The sequence below is a fragment of the Sceloporus occidentalis genome, unplaced genomic scaffold (genome assembly GCF_023333645.1).
Source record: "Sceloporus occidentalis isolate IW3139 unplaced genomic scaffold, rSceOcc1.0.p SCAF_65, whole genome shotgun sequence".
Taxonomy (NCBI): Eukaryota; Metazoa; Chordata; class Lepidosauria; order Squamata; family Phrynosomatidae; genus Sceloporus; species Sceloporus occidentalis.
The window spans coordinates 1,464,102-1,476,302 of record NW_028317045.1 but is presented as its reverse complement, the minus strand read 5'-3'; the positions used below and the strand labels follow the sequence as shown (position 1 = coordinate 1,476,302).

General features: G+C 42.6%; 1 protein-coding gene across 1 annotated transcript in view; it reads right to left on the bottom strand.

Moving 5' to 3' along the window:
- Positions 1 to 375: 375 nt before the first annotated feature.
- The window catches only part of LOC149286947 (cilia- and flagella-associated protein 299), a 298,663-nt gene continuing 286,837 nt past the window's right edge, over positions 376 to 12,201 (bottom strand). The window contains exon 6 of the mRNA XM_089493596.1: positions 376 to 471. Within this exon, the coding sequence (XP_089349722.1) occupies positions 376 to 471 (96 nt within the window). The remainder of the gene's footprint in view (positions 472 to 12,201) is intronic.

Below are 12,201 nucleotides of genomic sequence, written 5' to 3'. Positions count from 1 at the left end.
CAGCCTCTCTGGTGACTTGTTTGTTAATAGGACTGTACAAAGAGCAAATCATCCAGTAAGGAAAGTTTTTTCACTTAAAGCAGCAAAAAATGGTTCATTACAGTAAGGACAATAAAGATGTGGAGTTCACTACCCAAAGACACAGTGCTATCAAAGAATATACAGAGATATAATGGTTATGAGGACAGAGTTAATTCAGTTGCATGAATTTCCATAAAACCCCAAAATTTGTTATATTACATATTTTTGTTACCATTTATATACTGTATATATATATAAATATATTATTAATTACAAGACAAAAAACTGACGGTATTAAAAACATGTTTATTAAACGCAATATGACATATTTGTTCTTGATTTCTAGGTGATCTTCTAGGTTTTACGGCGGGTGATGTGATCATAGACGACAGCTTGTATGTAGAGATCTGTTTCAATAGGTGTCCGAGTGGAGTTGTCACCTGGAGATGCCTAAAATATATAAGTAAATCATAAAACTGAATAGCAAAGATTTTTTCAGTAAAGTTTATGCTGTGTAAACAGATTACAGGACTAGCTCAGCTGAGAACAGCTATTTCAATAGTTTTTCTTATAAGTCCAGGTTCAGGAGAGTCTTAAAGTTTATCTCATGTGTCATCAACAGCATAATAGACTAATTTCACGCTCAAGGGCAATCAAGAATCAAGCCTGGGGCAAGGGAACCAACAACTCTAAACATTTCAGCCTCTTTTCTGTCTCTTCGGTTTGCCATAACTCAAAGCACTGTAAGCAGTGGCGTCGCTACAGGGGGGCAAAGTTTTTTTATTTTTTTAATGCGGAGGAGAGAGAGGGGCGCCTAGCCACGGCTCGGCGCCCCCCATTCTCCTCCATGAGGCCTCTACCTCCGTCGCGGTGCCGGCATTTCATCCTGAGCGCCGAAATATGACGTCATATTTCGGCGCTCAGCAGTGAAGCAGCGGCCACCGCAGCAGAGAACGAAGACAGAAGCCTCGTGCTCCTGTCGCTGGACCTAAAGGTGAAAGAACTACAAAGGGGGAGGGTAGATAGTGAGTAGGGAGAGGGGTTACAAAGTGATAAGGGAAGGAGAGGGGGTTAGAAAGTAATAAGGCAGGGGCGTCCAACATGCGTAAGATCAGCAGCCAGGGCAACCGATCTTACGTGGGCCGCACCTCGAGCATGTACTGGCTGACTTGGCATGATAGGAGTGTGATTGCTAACAGCAATCACAGTCCCATCATGCCTAGGTTCCAGCATTTACTGGTTGGATGTGTAAGTGCTGGAACCTAGGCATGATGGGACTTTGATTGCTGTTAGCAATCACACTCCTATCATGCCAAGTCAGCCAGTACATGCTGAAACCTAGCTATCTGCCCCCCTTGTGTATTGATGCTGCCAGCAGTATGGGGTCTGCACATCACTTACAGCCACCCTGTACCAGCATGTACTGGCTGACTTGGCATGATAGGAGTGTGATTGCTAACAGCAAGCACAGTCCCATCATGCCTAGGTACCAGCATTTACTGGTTGCCTGGGTATGATAGGAGTGTGATTCCTGTGTGGGCAGTGTGGACGCCAGGGCTGGCTTTGGGGTGTGCAACCTGTGATCTATGCGTGTAATTTAGGGGGTTTTAAATATACCTTTTAATGACGTGTTTTTTTGTGAATTCCAATTGATCTATACCTGCAAAGCTGGGTTTGTGTGTTATTCTATAGATCCATATCTGCTATGCTATGTTTCCATACATTATTTATGTATACCTGCAAATACAGGGTTAATATGTCTTATTCAGTTGATTAATACCTGCAATGCTGTTTCCATGTATTTATTTGATCTATAATTGCAATGCTACGTTTCATATACTATTGTATACCTGCAAATACAGGATTTGTATGTCTGATTCTGTTTATTTGAGATCACAAGTGTATTTCAGTTGATCTATACATGCAAAGCTTGGTTTGTGTGTTAATGTGTTGATCTATACCTGCTATCGGCAACTGGGGCTAATGTTAATATATATGGGCAGCAGGGGCATCAATACACAAGGGGCAAAAACACTAAGGGGGGTATAAACGACAATGCAGTGTGAAAAATCCATCCTGATGTAGACGTCTGTGGCGTAGATTGTGTCCTGCTGTTTGTGGGTTTTTGGTTATCAGTGTAGCAGAGCTTGTCCTCGGGTGTGTGTGTATAGGTGTTGGTGTGGCAGAGCCTGTCCTGGTGTGTGTGTTCGGTTGTCAGTGTGTCAGAGCCTGTCCTGGTGTGTGTGTTTGGATGTGGGTGTGGCAGAGCCTGTCCTGGTGTGTGTGTCTGGGTGTCGGTTTGACAGAGCCTGTCCTGGTGTGTCTGGGTGTCGATGTGACAGAGCCTGTCCTGGTGTGTGTGTCTGGGTGTCGGTGTGACAGAGCCTGTCCTGGTTTGTGTGTCTGTGTCACAGAGCCTGTCCTGGTGTGTGTGTCTGGGTGTCGGTGTGATAGAGCCCTTCCTGGTGTGTGTGTGTCTGTGTGGCAGAGCCTGTCCTGGTGTGTGTCTGGGTGTTGGTGTGGCAGAGCCTGTCCTGGTGTGTGTGTGTGTTTGGTTGTCGGTGTGGCAGAGCCTGTCCTGGTGTGTGTCTGGGTGTCGGTGTGACAGAGCCGGTGTTGGTGTGTGTGTTTGGTCATCTGTTTCCTGGCACTTAACTTACAGTAGGAATCATTTAATTTATATTTATCCAGAGATAAAATGCCCTCCTGAAGTTGTAGTGACTTCAGGGGACAAAACATTCAAGGACCTGAAATCATTTAGTGGAAAAGTTATTTATTGTGTTATAATATTTATTTCAAGGATTAGTCGCACTCAATTGTGGCTTCAGGCCTCCCATGTTGAATGATCAAGTATTATTTTAGCCCAATAACAAAAGTATAATTCCATAGCACATTACTTTTGGAAATTATTAATGCCCCCCCAGTTTGACTGTGGTATCTTGTATATATTGTTTCTAGAGTCGCCACTGACTGTAAGTAAGGAGCTCCAGGGAAAGCCCTGAAGATTTCCAAAGGGAGCAGCAAAACACAACATAGCGCAATATAAATATCGGATCTATAAATATCGGATCTTCCAAAGCAACACTAATCTCTGTGAATTAGGAATTGAAGCACTCACAAATCTCCGTAAAATTATGGTAGGACAAAAGCTCTCTATTGCAAGCAAAAAAAATATAAGACAGACGTGCACGCAAAGATGCAGCATACGTCACTGATTCATTTCTCATGGTTACACAGGATCCCTCACTTACATATATCGGCGGTTCAACGGTGCATAAACCTGTACTACAGTAATGCAATTGAATTTTTTAAAACTAAGTTCATTGCATGAGTTACAGGCATGTCTATAAACGCATTTTAGACCAAAGTGGATTTGTAAATATTTAAATATGATACGTAAAAGGATGGAACCCCTAGAGGGAGCAAACATTTGCAGTTGCACTTCAGGAACTGAATGTTATTAAATGTACTTTGAAAATACTTATTTTGCTGCTGAAAGTACTTAATGAACCTACTTAGTAAACCTTATAAAAGTATTTGTTCTGAATCTTAAATATATGTATAAAGTAGCAACATTTTGGAATGATAAAGCAAGGATTGGATTTTTTTCCTTTGAGTTCTTATATGAATCTGCCACTAAAGAGAATCTTTTAACATCTTTAAATACCATGATTACATGTGCAAGTACAAAAGCTTATTGATGTAAATATTGACAATAAGTTCGTAAACAAGACATCTGAATTTATCTTACAGGATCGTTAAACACATTGATGGATAGGAAGCATCTGGAGTTCACTAAACATGATTAACAACACAAATGTTGAACGATTTCAATAGTAAGTACTACTAAGTATGTGTTAATGCTAAACTAGCATCAACATACATATTTAAGGATGTGTCCTTAGGACACCTCTAGGAGGTCCAGGTAATGACATAAGGAGTGGCCACGTGTTTTAAAAATACGTTTCAATGTATAAGAACTTTATACTTTGCATTACACTATTAGCCATTATTATTTTCAAAGGGAAGCAGAGGGCCATAATATGATGTCATATCATGGAGCTTCGCTTAACCAGGTCATGATGTGGCAGTGTGTGAGCTGAGATTTTGATCCCTGCTGCAAAAACACAGGGCTCACCCATTTCTACAATTTAGTGGTCTAGACACAGGAAAACTTTCTGATATCTCGAACTGGCCCAAAAGCAGGGCAGTGGGACGGCTAGGCAGGACAGATGGACAGTGTCCCAGAAACGAGACAATTGGGAGTTATGCAATAGAGGAAATCAACAATATGGACTTTTCAGCATACATTGCAACATTTCCAGTGTTAAAAAAAGGAAACAGACCTGAGGACTAGCCTGAGTGGCATTATACCGTATTTGCTCGATTATAAGACGAGGTTTTTTTCAGAGCAAATGCTCTGAAAAATACCCCTCCCTCGTCTTATAATCGGGGTCGTCTTATAATCAGATCTCAAATAGGTCTGACTATGAGACGACTAAGATACAGATCCTCCACAGCTGCAGGGGACCTGGATCCTCCTGTCTCCCCCCCCCGCCCCACTTACCGGTGCTTCTGAGTCCCCGGTGTGCAGCCGGGGCAGTGTGTAGATGTCTACGCGATTCGCGTAGACAACTTACGCTGCAGCCGGGAGGAGGTGCGGCTAGCAGCGGGGGTTGTCTGCATCCATCGCGCAGACCTCCCTTACAAAAAATTACTGCAGTTTTTCTGAAGTAATACTGCAGTTTTTTTGGACATGAAAAAACTGCAATACTGCACTTTTACTGCAGTATTACTGCACATTTACTGCACTTTTTTTTATATTGCAAACCTACAGTTGTACTTCAATGTACTGCAGCTTTATTGCATTTGTACTTCCGTGCAAAAATTACTTCAGTAAAACTGCAGTACAGTGAAGTACAAATGCAGTAAAACTGCAGTAAATGTGAAATAATACTGCAGTAAAAGTGCAGTATTGCAGTTTTTTCATGTCCAAAAAACTGCAGTATTACTTCAGAAAAACTGCAGTAATTTTTTTGTAAGGGCTTCCCCGGCTGTCAGAGATCAGAGTTCCCCGCACCGGCGCGGCACTGGCACCGATGCGGGGAATTCTCACTGACAGTCGGGGTAGGTCTGCGCGATGGATGCAGACAACCCCCGCTGCTAGCCACACCTCCTTCCGGCTGCAGCGTAAGTTTGTCTACACACTGCCCCGGCTGCACGACAGGGGAGTCAGAAGAACCGGTAAGTTGGGGGGGGAGTGTTAAATGGGGGGCATAAGGCAGAGTGTTCTATGAAATGCCTTTTAACCCCCTTAATGCCACTCTGCCTCTTGAAATGCCTTTTTAACGCTCTATACGCCACTCTGCCTCTTGAAATGCCTTAAACCTCCCTATATGCCACTCTGCCCCATAATATGCCTTTTAACCCCCTTAATGCCAGAGTGGCATATAGGGGTATAAGGCATTTCTGGAGGCAGAGTGGCACATAGGGGGTCAAAAGGCATATCATGGGGCACAGTGGCATATAGGGTTAAAAGGCATATCATGGGGCACAGTCAGGGGAGGGCTGGCAGCCCAAGGCCTGGGGGGCAAGTCTAGTCAAATGGCCCATTGCCCCACCAAAGCGGCTGCGAGCGACATTGAAGGCGGCTGTCGTGCGGCAGTCACTCCACCGGCGCTTAATGAAATCAAAGCGGCCGGCGTGCACACACCGCACCGCCCAATGGCTGTGCCTCAGCTCTTTATCCCACCCCTTTTAAGATGTGGGACAAAGAGCTGAGGCACAGCCATTGGGTCTGAGTGCCGCATGACGCAGGGGCGTACCGAGAGTATTTGGCACCTGTGGCATATACTGTATGTGGCACCCCCCCACACACACTTTAAAACTGCATAGTTTCTATGGTTAGGCAAACATTGACAGGGGTACAGCATAACTATGATATACTGAGGCACACATTGACGTCAATGCGTGCCTATCACTATACATTGAGCCAGATACTGACAATACTGCACTATAACCCCTATCACTATATACTCATCCAAACATTGATGTGGTGTAGGCCTACCACGTCAGTGACTGGCTTAGTATATAGTAGGGATGCACCGAAATGAAAATTCTGGACCTAAACTGAAAATTCAGCATTCACCAAAACCCAAAAAAACAAACCCAAAAACTTTAAAATACTTTATTAAAAGCAACTCACCAAAATTAACAGCAATCACAATCCTATCATGCCCAGGTTCTAGCATGTGCTGGCTGACTTAGCATGATAGGAGTGTGATTGCTGTTTGCAATATATATATATATATATATAATTATTCTGTCCAATAAAAGTGTTGTTAACACACCAAAGTTGGACCAAAAAAAAAATTGATAACAGCAATCACACTCCTATCATGCCTAGGCAGCCAGTATATGCTGGAATCTGGGCATGAAAGGAATGCGATTACAGCCTCCCTATGCCATGCTATCACCCAACACTTACACATCCATGCTATATGAAACCCTCATTCACAAACATTCAGCATAACACCCATCACTCTCACACACTATCCACTCTCCCTGAATCTTGTCCTACCTTTCTTCTGTCACTGTCACTTTTCCTCCTCCTCTTAGTTCTTCCTTTCTTCTGTGTCCTGTCCTTCCGATGCGGAAGATGGTGGGCGTGGCTTAAAGTCCCGGCGCACAGCCACAGTTGCCGTGCCGGCACCCCTCAGATGAGCGGCAGCCGGGGCGGGCCGCCCCCGCCAGGTATGCTACCGGCACGACGGGCGCATTCAATCCAGCCGCAAACTAAGCGGCTGCGTTGAATATCCGTCTGCCGGCCGGCCCACCGGCAATTGCCCCTCGGCCCAGCCCGCCCCTGGGCACAGTGGCATATAGGGGGTATAAGACATTTCTGGGGCAGATGTGCAAAACCAAAATATTTTTCTCAATCATAGCTTTTATTAAAAAAAATAGTTTACATGAATTAACATTTACTGGTAAAACTTTTTTCCTATAGGGTCGTCTTATATTCAGGCTTTTTCTTTTTTTCCAAAATTAATATTCAGATTTGGGGGGTCGTCTTATAATCGAGCAAATACGGTACTACTTATCCCTGTAAAGGGGCAGTAATCCCTACACAATAAACCACAACTATGTATGCTCTGTGACTATTTTGTTATTGAGGAATGGGATGATGCTCTTTATGATGGATGCAGCTTCCACGTATTTTATATATACATTAATAAACCAACATTTTTAGATTTTTGTTGTCAATGTCTGTATGCCACAACCTGATACTCAACAAGAAGACAAAATACATTATATGAGTATGTTGCATCTCCATGCTTGTATTATAAATTTCTAGGAGTATGGGATTTTAGAGTTCACCTAGGACAACAGTTTAAGAAAGTTGAAACTAATATTCACCAATTACAAAAGATCAAATTTGTTATAACCTAATAAAGAAAGGCATTTTTTACATGACCATTTATCACTTTGGTATGCCAAAGCAACACATTATATAATAAGCAATCAATCCTGTTTCAACGAGGAAGATAATTTGATATTTTTCAGGCACTACTCTTAGTCCTGATCAGCTCAGAGACAGAGCTCTTTAAGGGGCAGGGGTAAACGTGTATTTGGTTTGCTGTAATACTGGGCTTAACATTGTCAGTCTGATGCAGAATTCCCTTTCAATGAGTTTGATGCAGGGGTTGGTGAAGTATCCGGTGTCCAGCATCACCATTTGTAGTGTCCACTGCCCTGCCAGTGCCCTCCAGGGGCAGACAGTTCAGTCTGTTTGGGAAAATCATAAAACAAGATTGAAAAAAGATCTTTCACATCCCATTCGGACCTTTTAACCAGTTCGAGCATGAAAATTAGATAAAATTACACTGGATCAATAAATTCTAACTTACATCAGGTATAACATTTCCAAAACTAATGGCCATAAATATGGGAAAAAAAAATACATCTTGTGAATAGTAAAGCATACATAATGATGACATTATCTGATTACTTTTGATTGATCTTTGGTTAATTGCCATTTACTTGTAGTTTGTCCTAGTGCATGGCCAATAAAGATCTTATTTGGCAACTCTAACTGGAAGGTGTGTTGTGACCAATGAAACAATACTGAAATCATGGGTAGGAAGGGACTATATAGAGTGGGGCAAAAAAGTATTTAGTCAGCCACCAATTGTGCAAGTTCTCCCACTTACAAAGATGAGAGAGGCCTGTAATTTTCACCATAGGTACACTTGGGAGACAGAATGGGGGGAAAGAATACAGGAAATCACATTGTAGGATTTCTAACGAATTCATTGGTAAATTCCTCGGTAAAATAAGTATTTGGTCACCTACAAACAAGCAAGATATCTGGCTCTCACAGACCTGTAACATCTTCTTTAAGAGTCTCCTCTGTCCTCCACTCGTTACCTGTATTGATGGCACTTGTTTGAACTTATCAGTATAAAAGACACCTGTCCACAACCTCAAACAGTCACACTCCAAACCCCACTATGGCCAAGACCAAAGAGCTGTTGAAGGACACCAGAAACAAAATTGTAGACCTGCACCAGGCTGGGAAGACTGAATCTGCAATAGGCAAGCAGCTTGGTGTGAAGAAATCAACCGTGGGAGCAATTATTCGAAAATGGAAGACATACAGGACCGCTGATAATCTCCCTCGATCTGGGGCTCCACGCAAGATCTCACCCCGTGGTGTCAAAATGATCACAAGAACATTGAGCAAAAATCCCAGAATCACACGGGGGGACCTAGTGAATGACCTGCAGAGAGCTGGGACCAAAGTAACAAAGGCTACCATCTGTAACACACTACCCCGCCAGGGACTCAAATCCTGCAGTGCCAGACTTGTCCCCCTGCTTAAGCCAGTACATGTCCGGGCCCGTCTGAAGTTTGCTAGAGAGCATTTGGATGATCCAGAAGAGGATTGAGCGAATGTCATATGGTCAGTAGAACCAGTAGAACTTTTTGGTAGAAACTCAACTCGTCGTGTTTGGAGGAGAAAGAATGCTGAGTTGCATCCAAAGAACACCATACCTACGGTGAAGCATGGGGGTGGAAACATCATGCTTTGGGGCTGTTTTTCTGCAAAGGGACCAGGACAACTGATCCGTGTAAAGGAAAGAATGAATGGGGCCATGTATCGTGAGATTTTGAGTGAAAACCTCCTTCCATCAGCAAGGGCATTGAAGATGAAACGTGGCTGGGTCTTTCAGCATGACAATGATCCCAAATACACCGCCCGGGCAACAAAGGAGTGGCTTCGTAAGAAGCATTTCAAGGTCCTGGAGTGGCCTAGCCAGTCTCCAGATCTCAACCCCATAGAAAACCTTTGGAGGGAGTTGAAAGTCCGTGTAGCCCAGCGACAGCCCCAAAACATCACTGCTCTAGAGGAGATCTGCATGGAGGAATGGTCCAAAATACCAGCAACAGTGTGTGAAAACCTTGTGAAGACTTACAGAAAACGTTTGACCCCTGTCATTGCCAACAAAGGGTACATAACAAAGTATTGATATGAACTTTTGTTATTGACCAAATACTTATTTTCCACCATAATTTGCAAATAAATTCTTTAAAAATCAGACAATGTGATTTATGGACTTTGTCGTCTCATTCTGTCTCTCATAGTTGAAGTGTACCTATGGTGAAAATTACAGGCCTCTCTCATCTTTGTAAGATGGGAGAACTTGCACAATTGGTGGCTGACTAAATACTTTTTTGCCCCACTGTATCTATGTTGAACCTCATCTGCCACTTGCAAGCCCAGTCCCCAACTCTGTCTAAATCCTCCTGCAGAAAAGAAAGATCAAGATTAGTCTGAATTACTAATCTTGCGTCATCAGCAAAAACTGTGACATGGCTCTTAATGCAGCTTGGGAGATCATGTATAAACAAATGAAAAAGAAGTGTACCCATGACAAACTCCTGAGAGACTCCACTTAATACCTCTGTACATCCATTCACAACAACTCTCTACATTCTATCTTTTAGCTAATTTTCGCTCCAAATACAGATATTTGCCTCTAAGCTTATTTCTGTTAATTTGCAGAGTTACCTTTTATGTGGAACCGTGTCAAATGCCTTAGCAAAGTCCAGATAAATCACATCTACGGCCATACCCAGGTCTATATTTTTACTTACTTCTTCATAGAATGCTAATAAGTTGGTTTGACAAGTCCTCTCTTTCACAAAACCATGTTGATCTCTACTAATTGGATTCTGGATGTATACCTTTAGCAACCTTTCAAATAATTTCCCCACTACCAATGAAAAGCTTACTGGCCTGTAATTGCCCGGTTGAGAGTTTGATCTCACACAATTCTGTTAGGAGACAAGTGGAGTTTGAATGATACCTTTATTGGCTAAGAAAAGTGGATCATAATTGCTCCACAGCAATATAAAAGACTCATTGGCACAGCCAGTTAGGTTTAGGGGGGCAATTACTTTTTACCATGGGTGATATAGGTTTTGATTAACTCTTTACCTTCAATAAAGGAAATGATCATTTAAATGCTGCATTTTGGGTTTACCAGCATTGTCTTTGAGTTATATTAAAATTAATTGGATCAGCTGAAACATTTAAATGTGACAAATAATCAAAAATAGAAGAAATCTGGAAGGGGCAAATACTTTTTTACAGCACGTACAGTCCTGAAAAAATGCTGCAACCAGATGGTTGAAACTGCCTCCCATACAAGGCAGTGCTGTTAGAGCCAATCAGTGCGCAGTTGATTCATGCGATCGTTGAGTCAGCCATCGCATAGCTTTTGAGATCAGCGATGCTGCCTATATCCTCCATCATTGTTATTTGCAGGAGAAAGAGGGCAGCACCGTGATACATTGTGTTCCTTTTGGAATACTGTCTAGTAAAACTATTATTAACCACATAAAAGCATTGTATTTCCCTTTCCCTAACCCTTTACTCACCTCTTAACATTTTCAATACCCTAAAAGGTTTTTTTTAAATCCCATTTATTTACATTTTATATTTCTTTTTACTTTGAATCGATTTGTTAAGGGATTACTTTGAGGGAGTGAAAAAATACTTAAATGTAAAAAAAATTTACGTAATTAGTGTTTTCTAAGTTTGATGGGTAGATCGAGGAAATTTTAGGTGGTGTGATGTCAATTATTTATCTTAGGTACATGGTGCCACACAAGGTGACAATGATGTTCATCTTCTACCCCACATAAGGAGGTGCCCTGACCCTGCTGTGGAGGATTCTCTCTTACCTTCAGGCATGGTGGTCCATTAAGTCCCCTCTCATTTATGGAGACTCCCTTTATGTGCAACCCTCCCTTTTATATCTGCTCTGCCCTTCAGTCTGGGCCTTTGCATTGTTTGGCTTGTGTCCCTGTTTAATCTGCTTGCAGCTACAGATCTTTCGCATTGCGGTGTGTTTGGGCCCTGATTGTGTTAAGGCTGCCTACCTTAAGCCTGAGTAATTGTATAGCTCTGGTGAAAGGAAAATGGCTGCAACCATGAACTTTGCGATTAAGATTAAAGTTCCTGAGAGAGAGAAGGAAGAAAAAGGAACAAAGTATGTCTTAGAGGAGGTGCTAATTAAAATTTATCTTAAAGACATCTACTGCCTGCAATACAAAGTAAAAGGTACATATGTAGTAACACTACTGAACATCGGTGCACGTCATAACATCTACAAGAGCCTCAGAGGAAAGAAAGATGACCCTCGATTGGATGGACTCTGCTTCACGTTGCTGTATGGACTCTGCTTCCCTCTTACTGTTCACATGTATAACCCGTACGTGTCTGGTGAACCTATTATAGCCTGGTTATATCACTATTGTAATAAAGTATCTAGCCCACAGAAGGTACAGAATGAGACGGGGATTTGGAACGTTAAGAGGAGGTTCCTTGTGCAGTTAAAAGAGCACAAGGAAGGGGTCGCTGGAATAGTGCATCCCCCCCCAGAGTTTCTCCATTTGGTAGCAACAGAGGATACTGTTTCTACCCAAGGATGCCATTCCTGTGCAGGAGGTGCAGGGGCTATGGGCACACTCAGGCGACCCTAGGCCCCTATGCAGGAACTGTGGAGAATGGGGCCACCTCACCACTAGCTGTGATAAGTCCATGTTATGCAACGGATGTGGCAAAGCAAACCATGTATATAAGGACTGTCCCAGTAAGCCCTGGCGGTCCTG